The 17,142-nt window shown below is 38.9% G+C and overlaps 1 protein-coding gene across 1 annotated transcript in view; it reads left to right on the top strand.

Annotated features, from left to right (window-relative positions):
• Positions 1-17,142, top strand: part of cdh13 (cadherin 13, H-cadherin (heart)) — a 289,553-nt gene that overhangs the window by 263,144 nt on the left and 9,267 nt on the right. The window contains exon 13 of the mRNA XM_061822507.1: positions 16,573-16,806. Coding sequence (XP_061678491.1) covers positions 16,573-16,806 — 234 coding nt within the window. The remainder of the gene's footprint in view (positions 1-16,572; positions 16,807-17,142) is intronic.

The raw sequence follows: 17,142 nt of genomic DNA, 5'->3' as shown, positions 1-17,142 counted from the left end.
ATCCCCTGAGTGGAAACACACAATGAATGATGGAGAAAATGTACTTTCAGTGGGGGTGAAGAAGGTAGAAATACAACAATGAAAAGTGATATGAGGTGGAAACAGGAGAGGATGAGGGGGTTTAAGAAAGTTGCGAGGTAATGACAATGTTGATGTCAAGGTCAGAGGTCATCTCAGCTGGAGACTTTTCCACAATGAGTCTGAAGTCTGGAGGTTTCACTCTATTGCCAGAGCGTACAGCTGCATGCCCAGTGGGAGCAGCTAAGATGCTGTAGCTTTTGTTTCCCCTTGATGTGTGAAATTGTCTTTTTATCCATGTTGCATGTGAGCTTGTGAACACATGCTCTCATGCACCGCAACGTTTTTTACATCTGCGCAGTTCAATTAGTCGGATATTAACATTTAAAAAAAAAAAATCCAGTTGTGATTGTGAATGTGTTCATTACTGTGGTTTACGGTCTGTGCAACAATGCTGTGATATATACCCACACACCTAGACACAGAAACACACACGAATGTGCCAGTGCCGCCAGTGTGGAGTTTGCATGTTCTCCCCATGCCTGTGTGGGTTTTCTCCGGGCACTCTGGTTTCCTTCCACATCCAAAAACGTGCATTCATTGGAGACTCTAAATTGCCCTTACTAGTGATTGTGCGTGCCAATGGTTATTTTTTCTGTGTGCTCTTGAGATCGACTGGGAACCAGTTCAGGGTCTAGCCCGCTTCCTGCGTGAAGATCACTGGGATAGGTTCCATCACACTTGTGACCCTTGTGAGGATAAGCAGCTCAGATAATGAAAGGAATGATATTCAGCAAGCATTGGCACTGATGTGTTCATGTGAGTTTGGGGGTTATTAGACCTAGCGGAAAAAAAATATTCCAAAGTCTCTTACAGTTTTGCAATATTTCAAAAATATTACTACATTATCAAATATGTTGTTAAATTTAAAATGTTCTGTTCTTTCTTCTCCTGTGTCTGATTAGATTATAGAAATGGAGATATGTATCCGATGTGTTTTGGATTAATGGCTTGATGCTCATTTGTCAATCACCATATGTACACTACAGTACATATACTCTGTCGTGGAATGAGTTTCTGTTTTGGAATGACCGTAATGGATTAAAATTCGCTTGTCTACTTTGGACTGAGAAGACCTGCAAAGCCATGTTATTATAAGAGCTCTTGCAGGGAGCTCAATGGGCTGTCCGTATAAATTCTGCACAAACGTTGTTGGTTTTAACACTTCAGCACATTCTGTACACTTTTCTTCTTTCCTCTTGGAACAACAGTTGTTCCTACGTTCTCACCCCTCGTATTCCCTTGAGTCTTTTGTATTCAAGGTCTGTGTGTTTGTGTATAAGAAGATTACTGTACACTGACTATATTCATCTTGGTTTTCAATGACTTTGTTGTTGTTGTATGTGCACATTGTGCAGTAGATCTACTACTCTCATCCCTCTTCTGTGTGTAGTTGTAGTTCTTTGTTTCTCCTCCTGATTTTAATGTTAAAACACCTCCCGGTGTGTGTCATTTGTCACTAGAAGGCAGAAATACAGGATAGTACGCAAGACAGAAGATGGGGTTCCACACAAGTGCACAAACAGTTTCTGGTGCCAGGTTCGACTGATGCAGTTAAAAGTCCTTGCATGAAAGTCCCAAGCAGCGTTTGCTTTGAACATGTGGGTGCAGGTGGTCCTGTTATATTTCACAGTAGTATAGCTTTTAATGTTGAGTCAAGATTTTGACTATTCTTAACTATTCCTTAGAATTTCTAACTTCAAGCAGTTGTTTAAACCGATATACGAAATCTATTACAGATGAAGTAATCAAGCTATTTTTCTAGAGGAGACCTAAGAGTGATGCTTGAATTAAACTTAGCTCTGCTCTCAACAGCAATTGTTACACACACGTATGCAATCAATGTGCTGCAATCCCAAAGTTGTATCCAAAATTGTTTTCATAAACCGGACATGCAATTTTCTAAGCTCTATCAAGGCCTTCTGTTATTCTGTGGGTCACTTTGACACATTTTAAAGTTGAATAAAGTGTTTTCAATACTATGAGTGTAATTGAGATTCATTCATTTTCTATACTGCTTTGTCCTAATTAGGGTCATAGGTGTGAATTATCCTCATTGTGACATGATATGTGGGAGATAAACAACAGCATTGCAATAAATATTAATTGAAATGCCACCACCATTATTCACTGTAAGTAATACATACAGTATATTTTTTTATGTATCAATTTTGTCGCTACAACAGTTAGAAGTGCAATTTTTTCCGTCATTTTGAGACAGCTTGAATGGATTCCTCATCATTGTTTTTGTTACATAGTTGTCTGATTACATCTGCACTGCAGATATTGTTGTTCCTCTACATTTTTATTTCGGTTTTATTCCTTTGCCCCTTGATATAATGATGATTACAATTAAGTCAATATCATTATTTTTCACTCATATTACACAGAATGAGTTATTTGTACTACAGAAGGGCAGGAATTCTCTTTGGGTTTATGTGGATTCATTTTTGTCCATATGCTTTAAATGTCAATGTCTCAATGATAGCGAAACACAGGGAAAATATTCGTAACTTACACGAAAGTATTGAATATACACACACTCTAAACGAACAGTGTATTGAAGGCTCAGCAATCCATCACAGACCAATCACCTCACCATTTTGCTTTAAATCAAAACTTGACCAGAAAGAGAAAGGAGAAGCTGATTTCTAATAGGTTTCAGAACAAAACTTTTGTTCCTCATACACAAGTAAAAAAATCATATTTACCACGTGTGTGTGTGGATGTGTCTCTGCGTACGTGTGTCGGTGGGTGTGTGTGTGTGGGGGGGGTTTATCGGTCAATCTCGCATAATAGATTCATCATACCCTTGCTGAAAAGACAGCAAAATATTGGCAGTGGTGTGTATGAGTGGGCTGTAGGCAAAGCTTAATGTCTTTCTTCACATTCATCCCAGTGTTTGAAGTCTGTCACCGTGCTGCCTCATTGCCGTGTTAAGTGCTGTGAACGTGGCGCTCCTCGTAATGGGCTGAGTAATTTTCCTGTTTCAGTCGCTACCATGTCACCCCCACACAGAGTGGCAGCCTGGCAGACTAAATGCAGATAAATGGACTAATGTTATCCTTTTAGCCTGCTGTGATCAACCCGCCTGAAACTCCATCAGCGAAATAATAAAGCATAACGGCTCAATGTGTCAGTCCAGTACATTGACAGCTAGAAGTAAATAGAACATGAAATTATCTATAGGTACTTATCACTTTACAAGTTGGTGTTTGAACCTGACTTGCTAAAGTTGTTTTTTTTTTCTGTGTACTGCTTGTATAATAATATATCATTACGTGTATATAACAATGAACCTTATTTTATTCAATGACATATGATTAACATGGCAGATGGCAAGTAGAATGCGGAAAATTAACTATCCCAAAAACCCGAGCCAAACATACTGAAAAAATAGCATCATCATCAAAACATTATTTAGCATGTCAATGACAAAAAAAAAAAAAGACATTGTCTGGAAACAAAGGAGGACAGATTAAATCACATTTAAGGGAAATGTGAGACAGGTTACTTTGGAGGCAGTATTGTCCTTAGGGCCACTTTGACTTCATCAAATATATCTCGCTCATGCCAATGCCTTTATGTGGCGAGCAGGTTAAATACCTTTCTGAAATGTGTTCTTGACCTGTCAATCAGTTACAACCCTGTGTAGCAACAGGCAAGGGTGATGCCATCATCTGGGGGCAGATTCAAAGCATCTTGAACCAGAATATTTGCGGTCTAATGGGACATAGTCTGGAAAGCGTAGAATGTCTCTGCTCAATGCTGGTTTACCTCCCTCATCTTCTTGCACTGCCTCATTAACGCCAAACTCAAAGTTTCTTTTAGAACCGCCTCCTCAACTTCTTTGTGTGTCCTTCATTCCTCAACTAATTACAAAACATCCGAGAGAACATTTTGTGCACCAACAGTCTCGTGTTGTGTTTGTGAATAAAGAGCATCTTTGTAGAGGGAGGAACAATATCCTCTCAAAGCCAGCTGCAATGTTGCAGTCAAGGAATGATAGTTGTGATTTATTCACAAATGTTTTCACTTGTTAACTATAATGTCCTCACGCATTTTAAATGAACTGTCAATGGTTGTTGTGAACAAAGAGTGTGCTTTTGTTGTGATCACATGCCTAGATCAACATTGCGATATCCAACAAGCTTTTTTCCGTCATAAGGAAGTAATGATTGTTTTAAGTGTTTATGTTGTGTTCGTTGAGTGTGTGTTTTAATTAACTGCGATCTAACATTTATGTTGCAGATTGGTCAAACAAAACTATACCAAATCCACGTGTGCAAAACTGCAAATATTCAATACTCTGACATTACAGTCAGTTCTGTCCACTGCTAAGATAAAGTAAGCATTACATTGCTTCTCACCACAATATGCAAACGTGCGCTTAGTGATAATTACAGGATAAATCTTCCCTTTTCTCAATTACTTAAAAGACTCATCAGGATAAGCAACAGCGTCTCGTTATTCTTCTTCTCTAATGAAGAAGAACCAGTGGAAACACGTGAAAGTGAAGTCTGCTATCTGGTGGTGAACAGTATCATTCCAATTTAAAACTGACCATGTTTCGTAGAGGAAACCTTTTTATAACGGTTAGAAATTAATTAATGGGTCATGACCATGGCCCACCAGATGCCCATCCCTGGTCTAAATTATTTCATGACCTTTAAGAGGTTTTCATAAAAAGATCAAAACATAGCACATCACTCTTATCGTTCATGAAGGTTGTGTTCCGGTGGGAATTAGACGGTTTGAAAAGAGACCCCAGCCATTCCTTGAGAGATATAGAACGAGCCTGATCACAAATAGGGAATTTCTGTAAATAAATGAAAGCCCCATAAAATGATTGTGACCATAATCTATTGTGGTATCAACAAGTATGGAGACCTGCAGGGGTCCAATAACTTTTCTGAAAAAAACTATAGCATGATATTATATCATAAAAATTCACTGTGTCTGAACTGTACAGAGCAATATTGATGTTGGCTACACAGGCCTCAGTGAAGAGAATCTGGCCGATGAGCTTTTTCCAGACCACCTTAAATTGAATGTTGATGTAATTTAATGTACATTGTTATAATTCCCAGCAAGAGAGCTGAGTGCATTGCTTATCCAAATGCTTGAAAACTTTCTGGGGAAGAGCTCACATTGAGCTTTCTGTGAGCCCAGGAGGGGCCTCTGTTTTAATGGTGACACAAAGGCTGATTCCGGAAGGGAAGTCAGTGATAAAGTAGGAAATAAGCTCGAAATGTTAGAGGCCGCCACTGGGTGGAATACTAACAGCAAAGGTCCATAAACTATTAAGAAAAACAAGTCACTACTTGGTACTATTACTCAGCATGATAAACTGCTTTGACACTTCTAATGAAGCAAAATCTCATTAATTCTTCAGATTTTTCTTCCAAACAGAAATAGTTCTTGAGTGCTCAAAATAAGTCAAGTTACCATCACAGTAAAGAAAAACACTTATAGTATCATATTAGTGCAGAAAGCGCTTAGCATATAAGGCCACTTTATAATTCATAATTCCCCCTCCCTGCTATCACGTTTTATAATAACCAGGAACTGATAACCCAAATTCTATTCTGAAAGCAATTTGCCAGACTGGCGGCCATGCACCTGTCCCTAGCACTGCGTCTCTCCCTGAAGCCATTTCTCTTAATGACTTGCATCTTCTGAAATTGGCTCCGGCTGGATTCATTTACAGTTCTGATCAGCCAATGAGATTAGCCTGGTGTCATGTGATAGTGTTTGCCATAGCCCAGAAGGCACAGAAGAGTAATACTCCGTAATTAAGTAGGTTATCCAGAGTTTCAACAAGGTCTGGAATTCATAGCGCAAAATACCAAACTAAGGGTCTAAAGCTGTTTTCATACTGCATTCCCAGTAAATTTTCATTTTAGTTGATTTCTTCAAGGGCGAAAAAAGAGACCTAGCATTTTTCCGCCTGTCCCCATTAGAATGATTAGCTGTACCATGAAGAATTTAGCATAACAGCAATTTTTTTTTTTTTAAACAAACAAAGGGGTGTGCGTCTCGGGTGTGAAACACTTTGGTCACTGGTGGTGGTCTTGCTCTTTTGTTATGCCTCTGATACCACACTGTACCAAATGATTATGCATGTACCAATTAGGTTAAATATAGTTTAACATGGAACTAAGCAGGCCCGAGAAAGGCCAGGCCAGTTCAAAAGCTGCATGTGTCTTCAAAAAAAATCAATCCCTTGCTTTTTATTTCCTCATTTTTGGGGATCTTGAAAAAAATGTCACAGAGCCCTTTTGTCAATTGACGTATTCGACAAAGACGTATTTTCAGGAGGTAGCCATCGTTAGTTTGCTAACTGTAAGCTGGAATTTTCCTTGTTAAGGATGCTAAACACAGCTAATTCACAACTGAGAACCCAAACAAAATGAGATCACTGTATGTATATAGCGGGGGAGAGAACATGTACTACACAGCTTGTGCCCTGCGGTATAACCCCCCCCTCAAGAAAATCCGGAAAATTCAAACAGTGTGTAAGACACTTAAGCTATAGCTCAACATTTCAGCACTATATTGTGATACATTTGTGTATGTTTTATGTTTTCAGCGCTTCTCTTGAAAGACTTATTATACTTCCAAATGAAACAGGTATCTCCTTAGAGCCCCTTCAGTAGCGTTTTAGCTATTCCATGGAAATGTGGACAGTTGTTCCTCCCGTCTGTTTAGATAATTTTTATCACTCTCAGACAGGTTTGATCAATAGAATCCTAGGTGAGCCTATTTAAGGGAAAAGCACCAAAGGTTGTTCCACATTATTAAGCAAGTCACAGTTTTCATGGAGAATAGGGAATAAAAGAAAGATTGTTCTGCTCGTTAAAAGTGTGAAACAGTCCAATGTTGTGTGAGAAGAATGATAATGTTTGACATTTTGTTGAAGCAAAGCAAATTTATTTGTATAGTGCATTTCATACACAAGGTAACTGAATGTCCTTTACATGATTGAAAGCATTTGAATACAAAGAAATAAAACATTTAAAACGGGAAAATAATGAAAAATGAAAATGAAAGTACAATTAAAACAACATACAGTGCGACCCTCAATATCACTGAAATGTGGAAATACTATAAAAAGCTTCAGGGAAAAAAAGGAATTTTCAACCTGCATTTAAAAACACGATTTGACCTGAGACTGTCGATCTCAGAACCCGGTTGGGTTTGTATTCCGAAAGACTTTTTTTCACGTATTAAAGACCTAAACCATTTAGTGAATTATAGACCAGTAGCAGAATTTTGCAATCTTTTGTAAAGATGACTGAAAGCCAGTATAAGGACTTTAGAATTGGAGTCATATGCTCTGACCTCTTTGTTCTAGTCAGAACCCGAGCTGCTGCAACTGCTTTATGCTCTTTGGGGAGAGTCCAGTCAAAAGACCATTACAATAGTCAAATCTACCGTAATTCCCAGCCTACAGAGCGCACCTGGTTATAAGCCTCACCCAGTACATTTTTAAAGGCAATACCATTTGGTACATACATACGCCGCTGCTGTGTAAAATCCGCAAGTGCCCACATTGAAACCCACATTGAAACATGAAATATTTACCAAGAAAGAGGTACACAGAGAGTTTAACATTAGTGCCGCCGCGCTAGTGCTAACGCTAGTGCCACAGGGCCGGTTAAAAAAAAAATCCCGGTAAAAATCACTAAGACATGGCAGTAACAGGCCAGCGCAGCGGTAAGAGGGCGGGACCGGTAAAAGTCACTTCCTCGGCACATATATTCCACCAGTTTCGCTCTTACTGTTTACGCTCGAGTCCCCCTTCCGGCCGTTAGAAAAAAATGCACAAATTAGCCGCATCACCGCATATACCGCAGGGTTGAAAGTGTCATGAAAAAAAGTCATAAGTTATAGGCTGTAAATTACGGTACTCGAGATAAAAGCATGGATGAGGTTTTCCTCGTCTGCATGACAGATGCAATACAATATCATGTGAATCATGTCCACCATGATATGTTTTTCTGATGGTAAAAGTCAGTTTTAGTGATTGATTTGATATGACTGTTGAAGTCAGGTTAGAATCAATAAGAACGCCAAGGTTTCGGACTTGGTTTTTGGTTTTTAAAGATCGGGATAAAAATAAAAAAAAAAAAAGAGAATAAACAAAACAAAAAAAATAATTAATTGTGATAAAAGAATAAGATGGAAATTTTTATCAGGAAAATGAAATCGATGAACACTTGCTGTGATGCATAAAGTATTTTGATCCCCCTCCAACCAATTTCTCAAGGGGGCTCACTATCTGAAGACTCATTTTCAAGGAAATGTATTCCCAGATGAATGCCATGTTACTCAGGATTGTACAGGCGGACCGAGCTGTCGATGATCCCAATTCATTTTATGATAACATCATCCTCTGACCACAGCAGTCTACTATCAAACAAATATTGAAGAGGGCACGTATTGCATCCTCAAAAGAGAGAAACTATCAACAGTATGCTCTGACGTCACACTTTCAGTGGATGAAAGATGTGCTAAGGTGCTGTTGAAAAGGAGGAAAATGTTACTGTCGTCAGGCAGTTATGGTTAACAAAAAAAAAACCTGACAGGTTATCACACAAACAATTCTAATAGATGATTGCAGGGCTGCAAGTAATGATTATTTTAATAATCAATCTGTTGATTATTTTTTGATAAATTGATTAATTAGATTTATTTTTTTCTATTTCCATCTCTTTGATAATGTAAAAACGGATGAAAATAAATTGATGAGTATTCGGTTTCTGTTTTGGCCTGTGAGGTGAAAATATAGAGAAATTGTTCCTATTTTTTTTCCCCGAAGTTAAAGAAATTGCTTGCATTGGTTTGCTCTGATGAAACACAAAGACTCGTCAGTCCATTTTATTATCATAATAAATATAATTATTAATATTTACTAATTTATTATTATAATTAATTTAAAGATTTACAGTGAAGAAAATAAGTATTTGAACACCCTGCTATATTGCAAGTTCTACCACTTAGAAATCCTGGAGGGATCTGAAATTTTCAATGGAGGTGCATGTCCACTGTGAGAAAGATAATATAAAAAGAAAAATCCAGAAATGACTATTTATGTTCTTTTAACGATGTATTTGTTTGATACAGCTACAAATAAGTATTTATATTAAGTATTAGTATTGTCTATCAGCTAGAATTCTGACCCTCAAAGACCTGTTAGTCCGCCTTGAAAAGTCCACCTCCACTCCATGTATTATCCTGAATCAGATGCACCTGTGTGAGGTCGTGAGCTGCATAAAGACACCTGTCCACCCCTTACAATCGCTAAGACTCAAACTTGTAACATGGCCAAGACCAAAGAGCTGTCCAATGACACCAGAGACAAAATTGGACAACTCCACATGGCTGGAAAGGGCTACCGAGTAATTGCCAAATGAAAAAAGTGAAAAAAGGTCTACTGTTGGAGCAATCATTAGAAAATGGAAGAAGCTAAAGATGACGATCAATCTCAATCGGAGTGGAGCCCCATGCAAGATATCACCTCGTGAGGTCTCAATGATCCTTAGAAAGGTGAGGAATCAGCCCAGGACTACACGACAGGACTTGGTCAATGACCTGAAAAGAGCTGGGACCACCGTTTCCATGGTGACTGTTGGTAATACACTAAGACGTCATGGTTTGAAATCATGCGTCGCACGGAAGGTTCCCCTGCTTAAACCAGCACATGCCAAGGCCCGTCTTAAGTTTGCCAATGACCATTTGGATGATACAGAGGAGTCATGGGACAAAGTTTTGTGGTCAAAATGGAACTTTTTGGTCATAATTCCACTAACCGTGTTTGGAGGAAGACCAATGATGAGTTCCATCCCAAGAACACCATCCCTACTGTGAAGCATGGGGGCTGTAGGATCATGCTTTGGGCGTGTTTTTCTACACAACTGCCCTGTATTAAGGAGAGGAAGACTGCAACCATGTATAGTGAGATTTTGGGGAACAACCTCTTTCCCTCAGTCAGAGTATTGAAGATTGAAGGTCGTGGTTGGGTCTTTCAACATGACAATGACCCAAAGCACACAGCTAGGAAAACCAAGGAGTGGCTCTGTAAGAAGCATATCAAGGTTCTGGCGTGGCCGAGCCAGTCTCCAGACCTAAACCAATAGAAAATCTTTGGAAGGAGCTGAACTCCGTGTTTCTCAGCGACAGTCCAGAAACCTCTCTGATCTAGAGAAGATCTGTGTGGAGGAGTGAGCCAAAATCCCTCCTGCAGTGTGTGCAAACCTAGTGAACAAGTACAGGAAATGTTTGACCTCTGTAATTGCAAATAAAGGCTACTCTACCAAATATTAATATTGGTTTTCTCAGGTGTTCAAATACTTATTCTCAGCTGTATCACACAAATAAATCGTTAAAAAAATCATACATTGTGATTTCTGGATTTTTCTTATTAGATTATCTCTCTCGCAGTGGACATGCACCTACGATAAAAATTTCAGACTCCTCCATGATTTCTAAGTGGGAGAACTTACAACATATTAGCGTGTTAAAATACTTATTTTCTTCACTGTATATTTACTTGAGAGGCCTAAGTTCCAAGGATTTGGACAATATTAAATAACACAGGGTCTCTAAATGATTAGTTGATTTTTCACTGTTATTGACTGTTTTTTTCAACTCATTTCACAAAATTTTGCAATCCTGAATCTGAAAAATCTCTTGTCCATATCAGGTTTTGCCAAGTTATTTACAGTTTAATAATCAAATATTACATATTTTGCTTGCTGTAAATTGAATAGCATCGAGTTGAAAGTACCTGTGAATTGGTTGTTTCGTTATCAATGATCAGAATTCAAGGCATGATATTTTGTTTATATGAACCTCTAAAGAAAAAATATATGAACACCTACATAATAAACTTTCTAGAGATCAGTTCTCTGGCCAATGTGCTCACAATGTGAGACATTCCGACCGAGCTCGGGTAGTAATGTTGTCCCTGGACTGTTTGACGTTCTCAATATTTACTTTCAAGAACAATGACCCAAGGGCCTCACTTATCAATGCTGCACACAGACAAAATGGGACATGAAAGACTTGACAGGAAAAAAGCATCCAGGCCTCACTTATCAATGCCGAGTACGTAGAAAATGGGGCCTGAAAGATTAGTATGCATGTTCCCGCACAAAGTTATTCTATCAACAAAAATATGGGGAAAAGTGTGCAAATATGCAGAAACTCTAAACCCGGGGCCACCAAAGCAGTGGCCCGGGGGCGCATGGTGGCCAGCAAGGACCACTTAAGGCGCCCATGAGGGATGTTGCAAAAATAGCACAGGTCACAAATTATGATTATTTGTGCTTTAAATTTTGAATCTGACTTGCTTACATTAATGATATTTTTTTAAAATAATGTTGTACAGCATTAAATGTTTATGTATTTGTAAAGTACAAAGAGTTTTGTTATTTTGGAAGTTTGCCACAAACAGGCCATGTAGCCCTTCATACGATCGGTGCTCACAAAATAACCCTCAGCCTCAAAAAGGTTGTGACCCCTGCTCTAAAGCATCCGTATTGTTATGCAAGTTTTCCAGGGAAGGAAATGTTGCTTGTGACGCAAGAGGTGGGAAATAGACGGAAGTTAGGCCTCTCATAAGGCCAGTTTTAATATCAAACATGAACATTGATTAAATTTATGACTTTGTTCGATAGATTTTAACCACTTCTATTATTTAATTTCTTTACCTGGTGTATTTTATATGCAACAAAAGACTGAAGAGTGCTTTCCTGGTTTTGCCTCTCAGGCAAGTCACCGTCTCAATTTGCACACACCACCACAAATAAAAAACTCTTTAATCTTATCATTGGTTGTACATGATTCAAATGTGGTAAACTGAAGTAATTTCAACTCCTCTCCTCCAAAGTAGTAAAATTCTATTAAGTAAATTCTTGGGGCTTTTTCCGAGTAGTAGCAGTTACACTGCCAATCTGCAGATATTGGTTTTTTTTTATACCTTATCAACGCATATTCACTGCAGGTGTGCCCATTTGATGGGATTTTTGTCACATCTATTTTCAGCTTCTGTGTAGGAGCACCCTTTTAATAAGAATCGGCCGCACTTTTTGCTAAGCGAGGTCCTGCGTTTTTGGCCTTATGGCGGTCATCTTGCTTTATGGGTACGCAACATGAACATTAACCAGTGACCTTACACGTCGACTCGACTCCTTTAGTCCAAAACCTTGGATATCAATTGGAGGACTTTGCATCAAATAGTCAGAATTGTGAAGACATTCTGTCAGTGTCAGCCTGGGCGGTCCTTGGGGAGGATCTCTTGGCATAACGCAAACACTTCTTCCAGATAAGAGAGGATTACGGAATTGGCACCTGTGGAACAGGCTACAGCAGGTTAAACTGTAATCATTTCTTCCCCTTCAGCCATGTCTGGAATTGGAAGTGCAGAAATGGGTACATTTCAAACATTCAGCGGTTGAAATGGCGTTTCCTTTCTACTTCTACAAAGCGAGCGGCAAAAGGATACAAAGTAGAAGCAACAGCAATAGCCCAAATCCTAAATGTGAGACCGTTGCAGGACTTTAGAAATGTATTAAAAAGGAAAGGAATTGTCATACACTTGGAAAAGAATCTCAATGTGTACCCTATAGATGTGGATTATCCCGGAAAAATCCAGGAGTCAGTAAATGAGCTTGCAGCTCTCATCTGTGGACACACGAGGAGAAGCACAGAATGACGAAACTGCCACCCATGGGCCAAGTGTCATTAGTTGGATATGAAATAACACAAAAAAAGATGCAGAAGGTCATGGAGTGTGCACTGAAAAATACATTTATTCTTTATGTCTTGTACCCAAGGTGAGGTGCAGACATTTGGTGGCTGAAGAGGTACCAATTTACTTCCATATTACTGATGAGTAGCCTAAAATGCAAGGGACGCACTTTCACTTAGACAGCAACAACTAAGTCATTTTTCCGCAATGCAGTATCTGCTACTCAAGAATTTTCACTTTCAAATCCCGCTACGACGAGGTAGATTTCTGATACTTGGGCAGTCGGATTGCAATCAGGCTGGACTGACACAGTTCGGAGGATGTATACCACTCCTGCTCAGTCACTGGTTGAGCAGACTTCTCATTGCTGCAGCCATACTGAGTTTTATTAAGACTAACATTAACATTTGAGGATGTGTTGCAAAAAATATCTTGTATTAATTATAATCGACAATCTCCAACAGTATTCCTGTTCCCAATATACTTCTCTTAAACAAAATTATTCCTGAACAAACTCATAGTATGGACAGAAAACAATTGTATGATATTAACTTTAACTAAACTACCAATAACTTTCGTCGAGGTGGCATGGGTTCAATTCCCACTCAGTGGTGGTGTGAATGTGACTATCAAAGGAGAACCTTTGACAATACAGTACAGGCTCTTTGACTGACTGGCGACCAGTCCAGGGTGTCGTCTGGCTTTTGCATGAAAGTCAGCTGGGAAGGATAGGCTCCAACAGCCTCCCCCTCTGAATGACATAAACGGTAATGCAGAATGAATGGAATGATAACTGATAACCAAAAATCTTTTGATAAGAGCCCTCAACCTAAATGAGGACATGCGGCGTAAAAATCGGAATGTACGGATTGCGATTTCCAGCCAACCAGTCTGGGGTGTGCCCCGCTTATCACCCGTGGTCGGCTGGGATGGGCTCCATCTTAATCACAACCCTGGTGGGAATAAGTGGAAGAGTATATTATTCGATTGGATGGATATTGATTGAAATGCTGAAACAGTCATCGTCAATGTCATCTGATATTTAATCAGACCCCAGCATTGTTATCCATAATGTGGTCCGAGTAAGTGTGCATTTAATGCTCTACTTATAGTCACAGCGATGTATTACATTTAATATAATTCAACGTATACAAGGATGTTGACTTTTTTTTGTGCAGTACTTGGACAATGTGGTTAGGTGCATTTACCTTTTACAGTAAATTGCTCCACTCAGAACATACTGTTGAGAAAAAGTGTGGAAAAGCCCAGATCCATGTCTTGTTCCTGCATCTCTAAGATACAGATTATATATGCGTAAACTTCTGTTCTTTGTAAGTGTTGCATCTTCATTCCAACATAGTTTAGAAATGTATCATTAGGTGACGTAAAGCAGGAGAATAATCAGAAGGCTGTCGAGAATAAATGTATTTCCAAATGGTGTTACTTTTACTAGCTCCCCACATGCAGGAAGCCACAACATCAAAGACGATTGCATCGCTTAAAATATTTAAATCATTTAGACACAACGGGGTTAATTGTTTCCCTAATACTATAAGGACTGCTTCTCGGGGTGCTGAGATAATTACTGCATGTTATAAATCAAACCGTGAGCTAGAGTAATAGAAATGAGCTCTGTGCTGCCATTATTACGAGGGAAAACTAAGAGTTAAAGGAACATGCTCATTTATTATTTAAACAAGTTCACTGATGTTTCATGTTATTGCTTTGTCCTGTTTAAACATTGACCTTCAGCGACGAAAAAGCAGGCAGACAGAGAGATGGATAATGTTGCAGTCATTCTTAGTGTCTCTTGGGCTCAGATTTTTTTTCTTGAAAAAATTTAAACGCATCCAGTCTGATTCATATTGGAAAACAAGGTTACTTATCACTAAGCGAGGCATCATTTTTGCATCAGTGCAATACTTTCACTCTATCTGAGTGTACTTGTTGCCTCCTTTACTTTTGATGCTATTCTCTCGATTTGTCCACTTTCCAGATGAATTAATCTTGAGAGAAGCAAGTGTCAATGAATTACATTGTCTCTGGGAATGTGCGTCTAATCCAAACAATTCTGACACAGTCGTGAATCACAGAAGGCCAACAGACATGTTCCACTGATGCATGATTAGTTGAGTGGAGCCATATTCATTTGGGAAAACAAGCTTCGTTTGTACACTCGCGTGACAAGCACATGGATGACTGCTCCTGACACAGCATTGCAAAAATTAACCTCTTTTCACACATGGAATTTTATCTTAATCTCACTTCACTTGTCTCTTTGAAAATAAACTCTGTAATCACAAATGTTGAACTGGGGAACAGTTATCATTTGTTAGTGTGCACTGAAAACTGGTTACTCCAAAACACATTTCAGTGTCAGAATAATTCAAGATGGATGGATGGATGGATGGATGGATAGATGGATGGATGGTATGTCCCCCTCTGCTGTTGCCCGTCATTTTCTACTAACTTTCAGGCAACAAAAACCCCTTGGTTATGGAACTATTGTTGTCTGGTTGTCGTGGTTACTTGAAAACACAAAGTCTTTCTCCCACTGATATGTAAACAGTTAAACCCTACAATGTCACAGGCCAGGCGGCACAGTGGATCAGCTGGAAAGCGTTGGCCTCACAGTTGTGAGATCCCGGGTTCAATCCTGGCCCCGCCTGTGTGGAGCTTGCATCTTCTCCCCGTGCCTGCGTGAGTTTTCTCTGGGCACAACGTTTTCCTCCCAAATCCCAAAAACATGCAACATTAATTGGACACTCTAAATTTCCCCTAGGTGTGATTGTGAGTCCAGCTGTTTGTCTCTATGTGCCCTGTGATTTTTCTTTCAGGTTGGATAATAAATAACACATTGAGTCACACCAGAAATGAACCGATGTCTTCCCCTCAAAAGACACACGCACACACTCACACACACCAAACTAAATGCAAAATGTCAAGGGGAATTGAATAAGATTTAAAGAATGTAGTAAAAATCCACATGGATGAAGATTTTGGCCATTGAGCCCATCTGCTGCCCTTTCTTTTAATTTCCTTTATTCTAAATGTCATTCGACTTCATTTTTGCAATCTTTTTTATAAAATGTATTTTCACCCAATTAGGAAAACAACCCAGAAAGACATTCGTGTGTGTACTTTTCTACATTGTCCCCCAAACACATTTCCCAACTTGACATTTATTGTCTTGTTACACCAATACGGCATCACCTTTTCGCTCTTCTAAATTGTCTCAAATATATTTAACCAGCAAAGGCGGCGGAGTCCATGTTCCAATTGCAGACTGACTGACCTTTGAATCCATTTTAGATGCAGGTTTTTTCTTTTTTTTTTTAATTAATTAACCTTTAATCAGTTAAACTGAATTAGCAAAACAAAGAGCACAATGCCATCATAAAGTACAATATATGCATAACACAAAAACAATATGTAAGATGTGTTTAACAACTAATTGTACACAGACATCAGATTATTGAGTTAAAAAAGTGAAACCGTTATTTAAAAAAAAAAAAGGTCGAAACATGTGAATGTCTTTACTTGAATGTTACAATGTGACCTATCTAGATCTGGTTTGATGGATAGCCTTTACAATAATTCAAGTCATAAATCAACCATAATATTTTTCTTTAGTTTCTCGTACTTTTCTTCGAGAACAATGTAGTGGCACAAATGCAGAAGGAGATTGTAAAATTTCACTCTCAGACTGATCAAGAAATGTTTTTGTGTGTGTGCAGGCAGTCCTCCAGCGACAGGTACTGGCACGTTGGTCATCCACCTGGAAGATTACAATGATAATGCACCCTTTGTGGTACCGTCAGTAGCACGGGTCTGTGAAGATGCACATGATATGAATGTGGCCATAGTTGGGGGGAGGGACAAGGATCTACCACCCAACGGGGCGCCCTTCAAGATAGAACTGGGGAAACAACTGGGACTAGATAAAACCTGGAAAGTTACCAGTGTCAACTGTGAGTATTTTATACCTTGCAATGTGGATTATGTGTAATGTATATATAGTACACTGTAAATATATTTTAGTGAAATAGTTTGTACATCATGACTACATTTTAAATCTTACACACAACTCTGATCAACACCAGTACTTTTAAATAAAAGTCTGTGCAATTGGAATTTATAAGGGGCATTCCAATGAGTTTATACCGGTCATAGGAAACCACACGAAAAACAAGTATGAATCTGCACTGAGGATGAAGGGTAAAATTATCTCAGGAGGAAAAGACTATGTGTGCGTGCGCGTGCGTGTGTGTTTGTGTGGAGGCAGACAACCAAGGCATTGATTCAGA

The sequence above is a fragment of the Syngnathoides biaculeatus genome, chromosome 6, assembly GCF_019802595.1.
Source record: "Syngnathoides biaculeatus isolate LvHL_M chromosome 6, ASM1980259v1, whole genome shotgun sequence".
NCBI classification, from domain to species: domain Eukaryota; kingdom Metazoa; phylum Chordata; class Actinopteri; order Syngnathiformes; family Syngnathidae; genus Syngnathoides; species Syngnathoides biaculeatus.
This window is presented reverse-complemented; position numbering and strand designations above follow the sequence as displayed.